The 15,111-nt window shown below is 38.9% G+C and overlaps 1 protein-coding gene across 1 annotated transcript in view; it reads right to left on the reverse strand.

Annotated features, from left to right (window-relative positions):
• Positions 1 to 15,111, reverse strand: part of ITGA5 (integrin subunit alpha 5) — a 106,310-nt gene that overhangs the window by 16,877 nt on the left and 74,322 nt on the right. The window contains exons 8-20 of the mRNA XM_075851884.1: positions 13,099 to 13,143; positions 12,967 to 13,010; positions 12,255 to 12,311; positions 11,950 to 12,002; positions 11,625 to 11,830; positions 11,062 to 11,253; positions 10,650 to 10,695; positions 9,771 to 9,878; positions 5,150 to 5,205; positions 4,883 to 5,037; positions 3,592 to 3,729; positions 1,899 to 1,963; positions 471 to 618 (exon numbers count right to left, since the gene is read on the reverse strand). Of these exons, the coding sequence (XP_075707999.1) occupies positions 471 to 618; positions 1,899 to 1,963; positions 3,592 to 3,729; positions 4,883 to 5,037; positions 5,150 to 5,205; positions 9,771 to 9,878; positions 10,650 to 10,695; positions 11,062 to 11,253; positions 11,625 to 11,830; positions 11,950 to 12,002; positions 12,255 to 12,311; positions 12,967 to 13,010; positions 13,099 to 13,143 (1,313 nt within the window). The remainder of the gene's footprint in view (positions 1 to 470; positions 619 to 1,898; positions 1,964 to 3,591; positions 3,730 to 4,882; positions 5,038 to 5,149; positions 5,206 to 9,770; positions 9,879 to 10,649; positions 10,696 to 11,061; positions 11,254 to 11,624; positions 11,831 to 11,949; positions 12,003 to 12,254; positions 12,312 to 12,966; positions 13,011 to 13,098; positions 13,144 to 15,111) is intronic.

A 15,111-nucleotide genomic window follows, 5' to 3' on the forward strand; every position in this document is an offset into this window, starting at 1 on the left:
GAATGAAAAAAATTACGATTTAGAATCTTTAATATTTACATAATTGTATTTCTTGCTACTTTAACACTAAGAGCTAATCATTTTACAGCACACAAGCCTTTGTAAAGCGTCCATGCACATTTTTCTAACACAGATTAGAAAGCCGAACCAGCAAGAGTTAGGCTGGGTTCACATACCTATTTTCAGGCGTAAACGAGGCGTTTTACGCCTCGAATTACGACTGAAAACACGGCTCTAATACGTCGGCAAACATCTGCCCATTCATTTCAATGGGTTTGCCGATGTACTGTGCCGACGACCTGTAATTTTACGCGTCGCTGTCAAAAGACGACGCGTAAAATGACAGCCTTGTCAAAGAAGTGCAGGACACTTCTTGGGACGTAATTGGAGCCATTTTTCATTGAATCCAAAAACTTTTTTACAACACTGAAATTTATGATTACACAGAGCTTGAAAGAAAGGATCCTTACTTCGTTTCTCAGAATGCCACTGTATTCTGCCTCTGGGGGCAAGATGACATAGAGCTCTGCCTCATAAGCACCACCTTCTCCATCATTTACAGCATTAAACAGTAGGACCAAGGAGTTGTCATCACCAAGATACACGGATTTTCGATCACTGCAATAATGAAGCATAAATTCTTTTATATTTATAAATACAAAGAAAAGTTCATTCATTTCTAGTAACACTGAAAGAAAATGACTTATAAGACCAGATTAAAACCAGGATAAATAAGCACAGGAAAACACCAATCATGAGTTTTACTTCCTTTTATACTTAGAACTTGAATTACTAAGAAATTCTTAAAATCTATCAAGAGTCAAGATTTTCAGGATCATGAAGCTTCATAGCAAAAAAACAAACAAAAAAAAAAAACAAAAAAACTTAGAACGGCATCCCTTACCACATAACACCTTCAGCAGCAAAATGAAAAGCTTATGGTCTACTGATCCAAATATTACAGCTACGGCTCTGTTCACATTGCATTCAGGGCTTACATTTGCTGTGCATGTTTGAAAGTATGCAACTATGTATCCTTACAGTTTCATACATTCAGCTATATGTTGGGCATAGATTCCCATTATCACAGAAAAAAAACAAAAAAACATTATGGGGTATACTTTTATACTGGATCCCCTTGTATTTAAAAGCTAAAAAAAAAAAAAAAAAAAAAAAAAAACCACAGTAGACCGCAAATACACATTTTTGCACATGTTTGTCTATTGAGAGTCTATGAGCACATCCATGTATACTTAGAAAAGTGCTCCCAAGTTATACGCCATACCCACATCACAGATGTTACGAGATCAGAGTCTATGATGACATGGTATATCCTTAGCAACATTCTTACAGAAGTTCTAAATCTTTACCGGACGTTCCAACAAAGCCCTATACACCAGCACCATATATTCTGAACCACCGAGTCCTCTGGCATAGGTCGTATTTCTTCATACAGCTTTTATACAGAGGACCAGGTGGTTCATTACGCCCTCAGTACTGGTGCAGATCATGTAGACCAAAGCATGCAGAAAGTCCTAAACATGGGCTTAACTATAGGGGGTGCTGAAGTTGCATTCACAAGAGGGTCCCAGAGCCTGAGGGGGCAAAAATGTCCCTTTGGCCAATATAAGGCGATTGGTACTATAAGTGATGTGTGATAGTTGGGGGGGGGGGCACATTTTAGATCTTGTATTGGATCCCAGGAACGTCATGTTACACCTCTGGACCTAAATATCTTAGCACCCAAGGGAAGTTATATTGTCGTTTGGACCATCAACTCCTCTTTGGGTTAAATTACAGGTTTTACTTATTAAAAGGGTAACAAATATTAGTCAGATAATTTCTGCTAATGTTTATTAGGATAGAAGAACGTATATTAAACTAGCTGTCAGACCTACCTGGTCACATTGAGCTTCAAGTCTGGGACACAGATATTATTGTCACAGTCCAGCTGAATCTGAGCCTGTCAAAGACATAGACGTAACATATGAAGGACAATATGTACATATATTTATATTTAGACTTTAGGCTGTGAAATCTAGAGCCTCAAGGAATTACAGGCATATACAAAATATAATTTTTTTTTACTAAATGCATAAAAGAAAAACACCAACTCTCAGGTTCTGTGGTCCTTGCTAAAAAAAAAAAAGAATAAAATAAAATTTGTAGTATAATTCTACTCAAATGTTTTCCCATTTAAAGACTATATCCATCTAAATTCAATTTTGGAAAAATCTCATTACTATGGCAGTTATAAGAGACTAGTAAAAACATGATTTTAGTACCTTGCTATTTCTTTGAGTAATCAGACCGGACCTGAGAAGATCTGAGACAGACTGGTTGCTAAGGATGTGCTGCCTGACAATCCTAAATTATGTGATATAGACTAGTTGCTATGGCACTTAATTCAAAGCTGCACAGGCAATATGCTAGCAGCAGAGAAGGAGAAACTGAATTTGACAGCAGCCACACAATGTCATTTCCAATTCAAAAGGCATTGCCCCAACTGGACTACTCCTTTATAGAATGAAGCAACCGCACAGGTTTGGGGAAAGTTACATGCAGTCACAAAGTTATATACAGGGCATATGTAGTATTACATGGCACCCATTCAAATAAATGGGGGGGGGACGTGTAATACATGAACAAATTGGGGCAGAGTTACTAATGTGTCTGCGCCTAAAAGATGTCTGAAAATGCGCCACAATTTGGTGCATTCCATTTTAGAACAGGTGTTTCCACCTCTCTAGACACTGTTCTGAAAAGGGGGTCGTCACTTAAAGTACGTCAAATTGCAGAAAAAGGTGCCAAAGGCCTGACAAAAAATTCTCTAGCTAATTAGTTGGCTTACAGAGGTGGTCCTGAGCAGAATAACATCCATACGTTCTAATAGGGCATATGAAAAAGGCACCGTCCTATAAGCATGTGTTATTAATCAGAGTTTGCTATGGGATTCACGACGCAAAGGCTTTTCGGCCAAATTCTAATCCTATATTCTATATAATGCCTCTGAACAGTAATCACTGCTGGGAGAATCAGAGCGGAAACAACTTTTCTGCCATAGGCATCAGATAAAAATAGCTGCCGTTTAAAGAGCACATGATCCAGTGGTACTACTCTCATGTGATCATGCAGACCCAGTTTGATAATATCATATGCCAGTACACGAGCAGTTAATTATCACATTACTTATTACTATACTCATTGCTGCCCAGTACTTGGAAATGAGACGTGCCAGATTTATACGACTCCTAGCACATATAGATCTGCCCTGCTATAAACAGATCCCTATAGACTTGGGCATGTTATTAAAGTGTTATGTTGCATCTCAGTCTCCAGGTTCCCAGACAAATGAACATATTTCTGCATGATTTTAAAGTGAAGTTCTAGGAAAAATATTAGACAGGTATAGTCTGACAACACATATTTGAGTAATGTGCCAGGGCATGATACTTTTTGCACAGTAAAATCTAAATTGTTTTAAACATTCAGCGCGGTCTCGACACCCCCATCGAATATATTTTTTTATGGAAAGTTACACAGCAGTGACAGGTAAGTATCAAGCAAGAATAAGTTGCTCTGCCAGCTGACCTTCTGCTCAATGTAGTTCTTAGTCTGGTAATTGAAAATTGGTAAGAGCCCATGGGCATCAGTAGGAGCCTGGGTATCCAAGGAAAAGTTTAGGGAGATGAAGATTGGAGAAAGCTTGTCCCGAAATTCAGACTCATTCTAAAAAGACAAAAATTCATACATTTTAATAAGAACGACAATCTTAAATAAACAGCAGTGCAGTCTATTTCAATTTTTCACAAATTTTGGCTCCTTCCCTCTACCTTGTGTTTTTACCATAACCAACACGTAGTGCTGAGCAGCAGTACACATTGCTGACAGATCAGAATCTTAGCTAGTTCAAAGCAGTTACCGCTTGGTCTACAGCCATATTTATGGATCCTGGATTTGCTTTTCTTTTGCATTCCTCACATATATGATTTAAGACCCATACAAAAATAGTACAACTTGTAGGTTCAGGAAATTTCAATGCAAGTTAAATGCTATGGTTACCCTAAGGAAAATAAATCGACATTTAAAAAAAAAAAAATATATATATATATTTAAATACAAAAAAAAAAAAAAGAAGAGGGAAGCTGAACAGCGCATTTTGTGTGGGGACGTTTGGATATCAAGGCCCAAGAGGAAGAAAGCACAGGGAAACTTGTACGTGCGGAACTGTACCTTTGGTTTTTAGATCACCCTTTTAATGAAAGGATAGTTCAGCAACATTATAATTACTCTTTTGACCATTTTGACTGGATTTGAAAAGGTTGGTCTTTAATCTTAAGTTGTCTTATTTGGTTACCATGAACAAGCAGCCCATTTGATGTCAACCGGTCCCATATTACAATAGCCATCCATTTAAGTCAATTACTTGTATGGAATGTATTACTAGGAATAAACTTTACAAAAATATTCTAGATCTAAAGCAACTACATGCTTTTACGCCACCTTTTAGACATGACTCTCCTAGCACACAGAGCAGAGCTTCTGGCCATGTGTGCAAGGAGAATGGTGACTGAGGTTGGGGTAGAAAATCTTGGGCTAGATCTAGGTCTGTAAATCTTCCTTTTTGTGAAAAGCATGACCAGAACCGCTGAGGATATCCAAGCAACAGGTAAACGTTGAAAACTACAATATACTAGGATTATAAAAACAAGCAAGACAATCCCAAAAGGCTTTCAAAATTACCATAAAGTGAGAAAGTACAGTAAGATGCGTCAAATAATACCACCAAAGCACACAACAAGCCTAACATTGCCATACAGTGCCCCAACAATACTGCTGGACACTATGAAAAGTTTTTGTAAAAGTTTAACATATCACGTACCTGAAGGTAGATCTTCATTTCACTGCATTGTTCCTGGCCTCCATTATGCAAAAGAACGCTTTGTGTTAGGTGGGGAAGGCCGGATTTCAAGAACAGCATTCTCTTCACAGCCCCTTTCTGCTTCATAGAGTCCAGCTGCAGCTCGACATTAATCCCTGGGAGACATCCACAGCCCATGAACTCAAGCATAGATCATACAACACTTGGAATCAAAAAGTGCAGAACAGAACGATGCCAGACTGAACCCAGTCAAACATCTATACTCACCGATCGTATTAGGCACATGTTTTCCTGAAGCGTTCAGACAGAAACTAAGGTTTATACTGAAAAGGAAGAGAAACATAAAGCAATCCAGATGTTAGAAATGAACATAAATGCATCAAGTAGTAAAAGGCACTGGAAGCATTTCTATGCAGGCAGTGAAAAACAGAACACAAAACTATTTCCATAATCTGGTTATAGCCTAAACCCCCCAAAAAAGTCAAATTATTTCTGCAGTTAATTCTAAATGTTAAAAATACAGGGTATTAGCTCAGGATTTGTGATAATACATTTGCATAGGACTTTAAAGGAAAACACACGTTGGCATTCTGAGCTTCGACATACGGTTCCGCTGGAAATGTAGTGAAAATCCCTTTTCCAAAACAAGGTCATTGATATATTTTCGTACAAATAAATGGGGACAGTTCCATTTTTTTTTTTTTTTAAAGCACCGTAAGCTAAATACATAGGCGGACACAGAGTATAGGGCCACCACGCAAGAACAGAATATAAGTCCTTAGCTCTCCAATAGCTTATTGTAGAGTACCCCCCCCCCCCCATGTCTCGCTCTCACAATCTACCAATTGTGAGCTATGGAATTCAACAAGGAAAGATGGACACTACCTGCCGCTGTCTCTTACAAGTGGTTGGAAGGGATAAGGGATGTGTAGTAGTGTTAAGCAGTACCAGGATGTGGCCTTTTTAAGTTTTGCTATTGAGTTCCTTAACCCAGGGAACTGGGCAACAAACCTGCTACTTTTACAGTTTTTCTCGTACTTTCAGCCTACATTATGCTGCCATATAGTTCGACAAAATATAACATTTCTGAAGAATACCGCCATATTTTGCTAAATAATACTCGGGGGGCTCAAGTTTTCTCTTAGGGCCTTTAGGAAATTGCCCAGTTTGCCACCCCCTAAGACTGGCCCTGCCTTCACTTTTAAGTACGCCCCTGGAATGAAGCAAAATCTGACCTTGCTGAAAACTTCCGCTGGGAAAGCCAAAAATCTAGGAGGTGGTGGATATGTGTATTTGGAACAGATTTGTCCAGAAAACCATTTAGTAATAAATAATTACACGTAAAGCAGATCTTTGAATTTGAAAGTAGTAACTATAGTAGGTAAAATGCAGTGTATAGCTTGTGTTGAGGAAGTTTTACTGAACTCCAGGGGCTAGAAGAAGTTAAGCCACTATATGAAATCTATCAAAGATTAATAGATATCAACTGAAAACTTCATCAGCTGCCGTAAGGTTAAGCAGCTGTTTTCTAGACCCCTCCACAATTGTGCATTCATTGAGCCTGAAGGCACGCTGCCAAGCTTAATACCATTACCTAGTAACAACTAAATCGCTGTGTTCTAAAAATATAAAATAGTATCATGATATGACCTCAGTAAGAGCCACTTACACAGTATCTTAAATAGATAACAGCAACCCTGTGACTTATAAAGATGCAATAATACTGTGAACACAAACACCAACTCAAAGTGAAGTATGAACGCCTACACATGGCCAGTGGTCAAAGAAAGGTTACAGCCTGATTGAAGACAGAGGAGTAGATGACGAATGAATGGAAGCATTACACATTATCCTTATTTCATACAAGATTTGTGCAGATTCTGAAATGTAAGAATGTAAAAAAAGGTTTCCCAAACATTTAAAAATTATATTTTAAAAATGATTTGGGGCAGATATGGGCTTATTGTACACAGTCCGTTCTAAATCATTTAGGCTGGATTCACACGAGCACATTACGTCCGTAATGGACGGACGTATTTCGGCCGGAAGTCCCGGACCGAACACACTGTAGGGTGCCGGGCTTCTAGCATCATAGTTATGTACGATGCTAGGAGTCCCTGCCTCGCTGCAGGACAGCTGTCCCGTACTTTAATGATGTTTTCAGTACGGGACAGTAGTTCCACGGAGAGGCAGGGACTCCTAGCGTCGTACATAACTATGATGCTAGGAGCCCGGCTCCCTGCAGTGTGTTCGGTCCGGGACTTCCGGCCGAAATACGTCCGTCCATTACGGACGTAATGTGCTTGTGTGATTCCAGCCTTATAGTCTGAAAAACCCTTGTAAACATGCCAATAAGATATGACATGAAGTATGATTAATCTGAACAACGGGCTGTTATCACTCTCACTCAAAGCTTACTATAACCGAAGGCCCTTTTACACCGGCTGATAATCGGCCAGTGCAGCAAGCGCCGATCAACGAGACATCGTTGATTGTCGCTCGTTTGCTCCTGTCACATGGAGCTATGGATGGGGAGGAGCGGTCATTACTCCGATCGCTCGTCCCCATACATGATCATCAAGTCGGCAGCGTGTCTCCCTGTGGGAAATGAGCTGCCGACAATATTTAACTTTTTTTAAACTATACGACCAGCTGATCGTTCCTCTGTTTACACAGGGCAATTATCGGCAACAAGCGTTCTATGAATGCTTGTCTGCCCGATAATCGCCCAGTGTAAAACCCCCTTTACACTCTATTCAATGGAGAGCAGCCATTCATGCAAGGCCACCTCTCTGCTGAAAATGGGATACAACGTTGACTTGCTCACAACATTAGTGGAGATATTTATATGGGCCAATTATCTTTAGAACGATCTTGTTTTGCTTTAGGGCTTGCCCACACGTAATGGAGTTGCCACAGAAAATTTCTGCAGCAAGTCCGCTGTGGAAAGAAACGCCTAATTTCCTGCGTTTTTACAGCAGAAAAATATGCAGCTATTCCGCTACTTGTGGACAAGCCCATATAATTCAGATTGCCCTGCTGTAATAGTCTTAGTCATCAGTGGTACGATTGATAAAATGTCCTTTATAGCAACATTAACATGTACTTTAGGGCCTTGCGGTTTTGTGTGCGGCTCTCCTGGGAGCTATTGCTAGGCAGAAGTAGAGCTAATTGCCCGGCAGGAAGAAGGATCCACCCCTTCGGGCTCTAAAGATACCCGCTTGTAAATGGCAGCAGCGATTGTCTGATCATTTTTCAAACCAGATCGCTTGAAAAATCATTACATGTAAAAGGGGCTTTAGCTGCAGATCCCCAGCTGATGTGATGTTTAGGATAAACGTATCAGATATGTAGTGAATTTCTAAATCATATTCAAACATTCACTCGTAGCAGATTTTCTGAAAATTTAAGGTCATGCTGCAGATTTCCCACTTTGCAATGAAGGTTTAACGGACATGTCAAAACATTCTGTCCTTGGAAAAATGCTAAAAATCTGCCATCTGGAATGTTTTATGTAATTTTGCACAAGACTACACAAACCTACAGCTCGGTTTACATTAAGTTTCAGGTCTACGTTTGGCACATACACTGGTAAAAGCTCCTGCCACATATGCTCAACTTATCTATAGGGCTCCATTCACTCGAATGGGACTAAAAAAAGTGGCCTCTACTCCGTCGAGATGGTATACATTGGCATACCTTTTTATTCTGCTGTATAGAAAAGCATAGTCTTATACACTTTTCTTTGCAGTAACCGCTCGCAAAAAATGTATAGCCAAGATGCACTTAGTTAGAAAAGGTAGGTGTGATTTGTAACCCAGTGTACTTCTTTCTTAGGCCACACGCCACGGCTGTGCCCGTAATCACGGCCCGCGATTGCGGGCCCAGCAGTCCGCCGACATCCACCCACATTTGCAGGTCATGGTTCCATATATAGTATGGGAGCATGGCCCGTAAAAAGCAATAGAGCGGACATGTCCTATCTTTTGCGGTACACTTCTTCCCATCCGTGGTCAATAGAAGTGAATGGGTCCGTGATTACGGTTAGCAATTATGGACAATTTTTACGGTCATGTGATTTGGGCCTAAGGCCCCATGCACACGACCGTACATTTCATCCATCTGTGAATACGAATCCGTAGTCATTCATAGTCATCCGTAAATCTGCATATACGGAACGGTGTCCATAAATAGAGTCTGTAGTGCATCCGTATTTACGGACCCACAAAAAGATGAAAACCACAAATGATATGAACCATCTGAAAACCTGGCGTCGCCTAGCAACGCTTCCATAATTACGGACGGGTGCACATAGGGAGCCATTCGTAATTACGGAAGCGCCCATAGACTTCTATGGAGAGTCCATGCCATAAATTACGGACAAGAATAGGACATGTTCTATATTTTATGGATCGTTTTTACGGAACGGACACCCATCCATAAAAACACAGAAAGGTGTCCGTAGCCCATAGAAATGAATGGGTCCGTAATCACGGATGAAATATATGGTTGTGTGCATGGGGCTCTAAGAGTTTGGCACGCTTACTATTCTTTCCCACTGCCATTTGCTCTGCCCTCTCCCTGATGCACGGCCCTAGCATACTACGTATGCAAGCAGAATACAAGATCTCACGCATAGACAAGTCTTTCTAGTTGCAGAACAGTGATTCTTGGAAAATCAACATGTAATATCAACTAAATCACAGGGGAATCCCTGGAATTGAGCAGACATTACTGAAAAAACAACAGCATCTTACTCACTCAGAACGGAAATTCATAAAAGTCTGGCCTGTTCATATATGCTCTTGAATTAGGTCAAAGATCCGGTTACACATAAATATTGTCATGGATTGGTAAAATTATGCAATCAGTTGAAAGATAAACTCACCAAGATACAGGGATGTCCGTGCCCTCCATCACACAGGTCTTTTCTTCTGGATTAATCATTGCTGATGAGATAGACAAAGATGCACTGGCATGAACTATAGGACGCCCCCTAGAAAACAGCAAGTCTGATTACTATAGAGAATTATTTGCCAAAGTAAGTTACCATTTGTTTATAAAAGGCTGTAAAAGGAGTACCACCATTTATAAAAAGTCAACAGCATGAGCCCTTCTATAGCCGTGGCATCTGCTATGGGGGACAAAGGCTGAGGATGCCCACTCTGGCGCAAGAATGATCATTCATTTTTGGAAAAGATCTGCTATATGGTGCTACAGTCCATTCCTTTATTTCCGATTAAGGCGCGCTTTGCAAGAGTCCATTACGATTCTGAGCAATGGCCATATATTTAGCGCCAAAAACAATTTGATTCCATTATATGAGTTTAGGAAAGCTTTTCCCAAAGGATAATGTAAAATCCCAGAACAGGGTCCAATCCCATCCTCGAGTCCATACAAAGAATCCTAATGAACTTATGCAAAACTTACCTATATAGAAGTAGTTACACTGATGTTTGCATTACTACTATTCAGTTTGTCACCAGGAGGTGTATCAGCCCATTCCCGGCTTTGCTATGGGGCCTATGAATTCTATTTAAGCCCCCGGTCAACAGACACGAATTACAGAGTGAGAAGATGCAGGACTGAACACTGGAGCTTTATTGTACAAAGAAGTAGCAGGAATGGAACCAGAGTACTGGGCTCCGCTGATCTCTATATCAATAGTCTCCTTGAAAGTCTAAATATTACTATCTGCATTGGAACCAAATGACTGAAAACTTCTTCCTAGTTTACATCGTAGTGTAAAAACTGACAGCTTACTTACCGATAAACCAAAGCCTTATCAACGCCAAAGGCACCCACTATAAGGTCTAGAGAAAAGAAAATGGGAATATTACATTACATTGATAGAAAGATTTGTTATTCAGAATTTTTGATCTCAAAGATTCAGATGCCAAAAGATCCAAAATAAAGCAGATCGGATCCATTTTCAACAAAGCTCTACATATACTCATCTGAACACACATTTTCTGGGTGCAATCAACATATTAAAAAGTTTAGGCTGTAGCAGATCGTGTAAAATAAGTCTAAGCATTTCACCCTTCTACTATGATCTTCTGATGGATCTTTTTAAAGTAACGGACCTTGAAATCCAAGCAACATTGAAGAGTATAGTTTTTTTTATACTACAGCAGATTTTTGAGTAAAAGATAGGGAAAAAATGCATCACACTATACCTGGGTAGCCATTGCCATCAAGATCTTTTCCTCCTCTGATGGAGAATCCAAAGAAAGAAGGGGCTAGAGAAGAGCCCCACATGCCTTCCAGTACTTGAGAAGGTTTAGGATTTATTCCCTTAGAATTACCGTTGAAGATTAAGACCATTCCTTTTTTATCTTTACCATCAAAGGGAGCACCAATTGCAATATCTGTAAAAGAGAAAGATCAATCTATTATCAGTCTCATCATGCTGAGAGTTGTAGTTTTGCAATGACTGGAGAGCCAAAAGGTTGGAGACTATTGCTCTAAAAAGTAATGAAAAAAAACCTAAAGAAAACAAAAAACACACAACCTTTTGTAATAGGGCATTTTCAACACTGATGTGATCTTTAAAAAGTGCTTAGATAGTTATTCGTTGGACAGTATAAATAAGGCTCTGTTCACATCACATTTTAAGTTTACCATGGGGGCAATATAAGTGTTAGGTTAGGGGCCAAAGCAGTAGAAAATATGACATTTGGAGACATTGTCATTGGGATATTCAGGCCATGCAATAGTGTGATCTCTACACCACACTTACCATTGAAACCATCTTGATCCAAGTCTCCTAAAACGCCAATGGAACTACCAAATCGACCATACTCCTGCTGTCCAGTCAAGACCAAAGATGGGATACGGGACATATTGTGACCCTGCAGATACACATAGACACGACCCACTTCCTGAGTTCTTCCATCATGTGTCTTCTCCATGAACAATGGAGCTCCAATAAGTAGGTCATCAAGTCTGCAGAGAAACAAATAAATGACACAATGCATTAGATCTTTCAATAGAGGAAATACCGTAATAAATTAATGGAAATTAATTCTAAAATCTGATATTATATAAATTTCTTCTCATCTTACCCATCACTGTTGACATCAGTGGTAGCCAATGAATAACCAAAGTATGTGGCCATCTACAAACAAGAAAACATAAATATCTATGTGTACTGTAATCTGATAACAAACAATTCAATATATGTGAACCCAGATATGAGTTGTAGTTATCCCTGCTCAAGCCTTGCTTACTAGAGATTGAACTTCTATGGGGCCATGACAATTACATCAATTTTAATTGTAACATTTGAAATTAAACATTTTCACCAAAGTGTCCCTGTGTAGGTATTATGTATTTAGATAGATCTTCTCCATCTTTCACCATTACTTACTTGTTCTCCTGAGAAGTTATAAAGGGATTTCAGGTCTGTCCCATTCAGAATAGTAACCTACAACAGGAGATTTTTTTTTAAAACAAAACAAAAACACACACGTGTCAATAAGAGACAGCACATAAAAAGCATTCGCACAGTGTACACATGCTATGCCATTTGGTATCGAGCAATATTTCATTTTAACTGACAAAGGTGAGACAGACAATATTTTGGAATCCGACACGTTTCTTGAGCAAGCCACTCCTTATTAAGTGACAAAAAGCATATCTCCAAAGCTTCTATTATAAAATTTATTAATTGGTCACCATCACTTTTTTTTTTTTTTTAATGAGTTCCACAGTCCAGAATTCGTATAAATATCTCTTTCTTTATATTTGTAATAATAATAAAAAAAAATAAAAAATTCTCCCTTAGAAACAATGCCTCTCAGGGAGAATAGCCTTGTAATATGGCATCCGATGGAGCAAGCCATGATTTTTTTTTTTTTTTTTTTTTATTCATCCAAATCTGATAGGAAAAAATATCTTTGTATGTCTGTATAAAATCACAGAATAAGGATGCCGTAACATGGCTCTGTACTTGGTCGGATGAAGGCATAATACGGTCATGTGCGTGAGTACTATACAGGGAACCTTAACTTAAACAAATATGGCTGAAATAAATTATGAAGTTTCTTTTACAATACTGTAGTTAAAATTATATTTCTTACATATCCATAAGTATCATTTCCTTTGGGAACTGCAGCCACAAAATCTGTCAGGATAAATAAAAATTTGTTAGAAATCGATCTTCAACATAGACAATTGTAAACAGGGAGGCAAAATTAGTATTGGACACACACCTTCAGTATTATCTCCACTGAACTCTCCAACTGCTACAGAATAACCTGTTGAATAAAAACATATTAAATATAAACATAAAAATATGATCCTAAATTTCAATAGAAATGCCAATTACCGTAATACCAACAAGGCCTTACGCACAAGACTTTTTTACGACACTATACAAGTCCTCAGTCGTACCCAGCCGTTATACAGCACTGATAAAAAGGTCTATAGGCCCACACTACCTTTTCTATTCGAGTATATACGTAATACGACAAAGGAAAAAAAAAAAAGCTCATTAGATACCGTATTGTGGAGAAATTATCCTCTAGAATCGATGCTTCTAGGGCAGAATGCCTCAACAATATGGTGCCGTTTGTGTGAAGCTTGGCTGTGTGCAGGATACCTAAATCACTACATACAAATGCTTTGGATAAAAATCAGTCACTAAAAAAAGTGTGTATGTAACAAAATGAACACTTTTAGACCAACTGGAATCTATACAATTGGTTTGGAAATGCATTGACCAATTAAAGAACAAATTATGGCCATATTATCAATGTGCTTGTAGAGCTTAAAAGGGGTTCTCCACTTTGTATTCAGCTTTTTGGACAATCCCCACCTGTCAGGAGGGTCCCTAGACAATGTCCCCATGCTGGGACCCACAGCGTTCAGCTGTAATCTGTGGGAAACCTGGCAGCAGGTGTTCAGTATCCCTGCAGCGCCACCACAGGAGAAATCAAGCATTACACAGTGTCAATTTAAAATCAGTAGGTTCTCTGTCTCATTCAGGACATGACAGGACCTCCAGAGCAAGGGACACTCTGTAGCTTCTCTCCATTCTGGTTAAGAGATTATGATCCTGGAAACAAGACCTCCTTCTATTAACTCAGAATGCCTTAATATTGTATATGAATATAGATTTTCTAAACTGGACAAACCCTTTAAATGACTTAACAATTCCCCATTCAGGGCAATTTAAAGGTGTTAGAGACATTTTCAATGTTTTTTCTTTTAAAATCATTCCAATAAATATAGATTATTATTAATAGCATATACTTTCACTAACTTTAAAAGCATTGAAGTAATACAAAAATCTACAAGTCCATGCCTAGCTAGAGGACACACTATTTACCGGCCAGGAAGGAGACAACGCATGGACTTTGTGATCCTTTCTGCCATCCACAAACAATGCAGACACACTTCACCATTATCTACAGATTTCAATGCAACACTTGCAATAGAACATCAAGTACTCTAAACAGAAATCCTGCGGTGTGCCAGTATTGTTGTGCATGCACCAGCATAATGGATGCTTTGCTTTCCAGGCTTTCATTCTTAATAGTCTGCTTGTTCCATAGTCTTGCAGACAGAGTACACATCAAGTGCCAACTGTTAACCGTGACACCACCCTGGGAGAGAGCTACAAGAGCACAAGGGACGGAAACAATTCTAAAATTTTAAGTCCTTCACAATAGCTTCAAAAAGACTGAAGACTTTGTAAATAGGAAAATATTGTGTTGCCATGTAGTACATATCCAAGGAAAGCTGGCCATAGGCATTCCAATTTTGGTAAAGAAATAGAATAAATTGGATAAAATCCAAGCTGTCCAATCTTTCTACCCATGATACTAGACTAAGTGAATTAGGCAGCTCTATTACACAAAAATTCTGAGCACTCTGATCAATGTCAATGACCAGCTATAACCATCTATTTATATTTTAACTTATTTAAAGCTACAAGTTAATCAACAGCCACAACTAGATTCACAATACTAGTATTTATGGTGTATTTTAAGATGACTGGTTTAGACTATTCACATTTAGAGAGTTGCACCCGTGTATCTATACAGCCTATTGTAAGAAAATAGACAACACTTTTAATGTATTATAGGACTCTTCTGAAAGACGTCTGATCAACAGAGGTCTTTAGGCAGATCATACGTATATGTCAAACTTAGGTTCTTAAGGCTCTTATCATACTATTACACGGGCCAATGATCAGGAAAACGAGCGATCATATGTACGCT

This window comes from Rhinoderma darwinii, chromosome 2 (genome assembly GCF_050947455.1).
Source record: "Rhinoderma darwinii isolate aRhiDar2 chromosome 2, aRhiDar2.hap1, whole genome shotgun sequence".
Classification (NCBI taxonomy): Eukaryota; Metazoa; Chordata; class Amphibia; order Anura; family Rhinodermatidae; genus Rhinoderma; species Rhinoderma darwinii.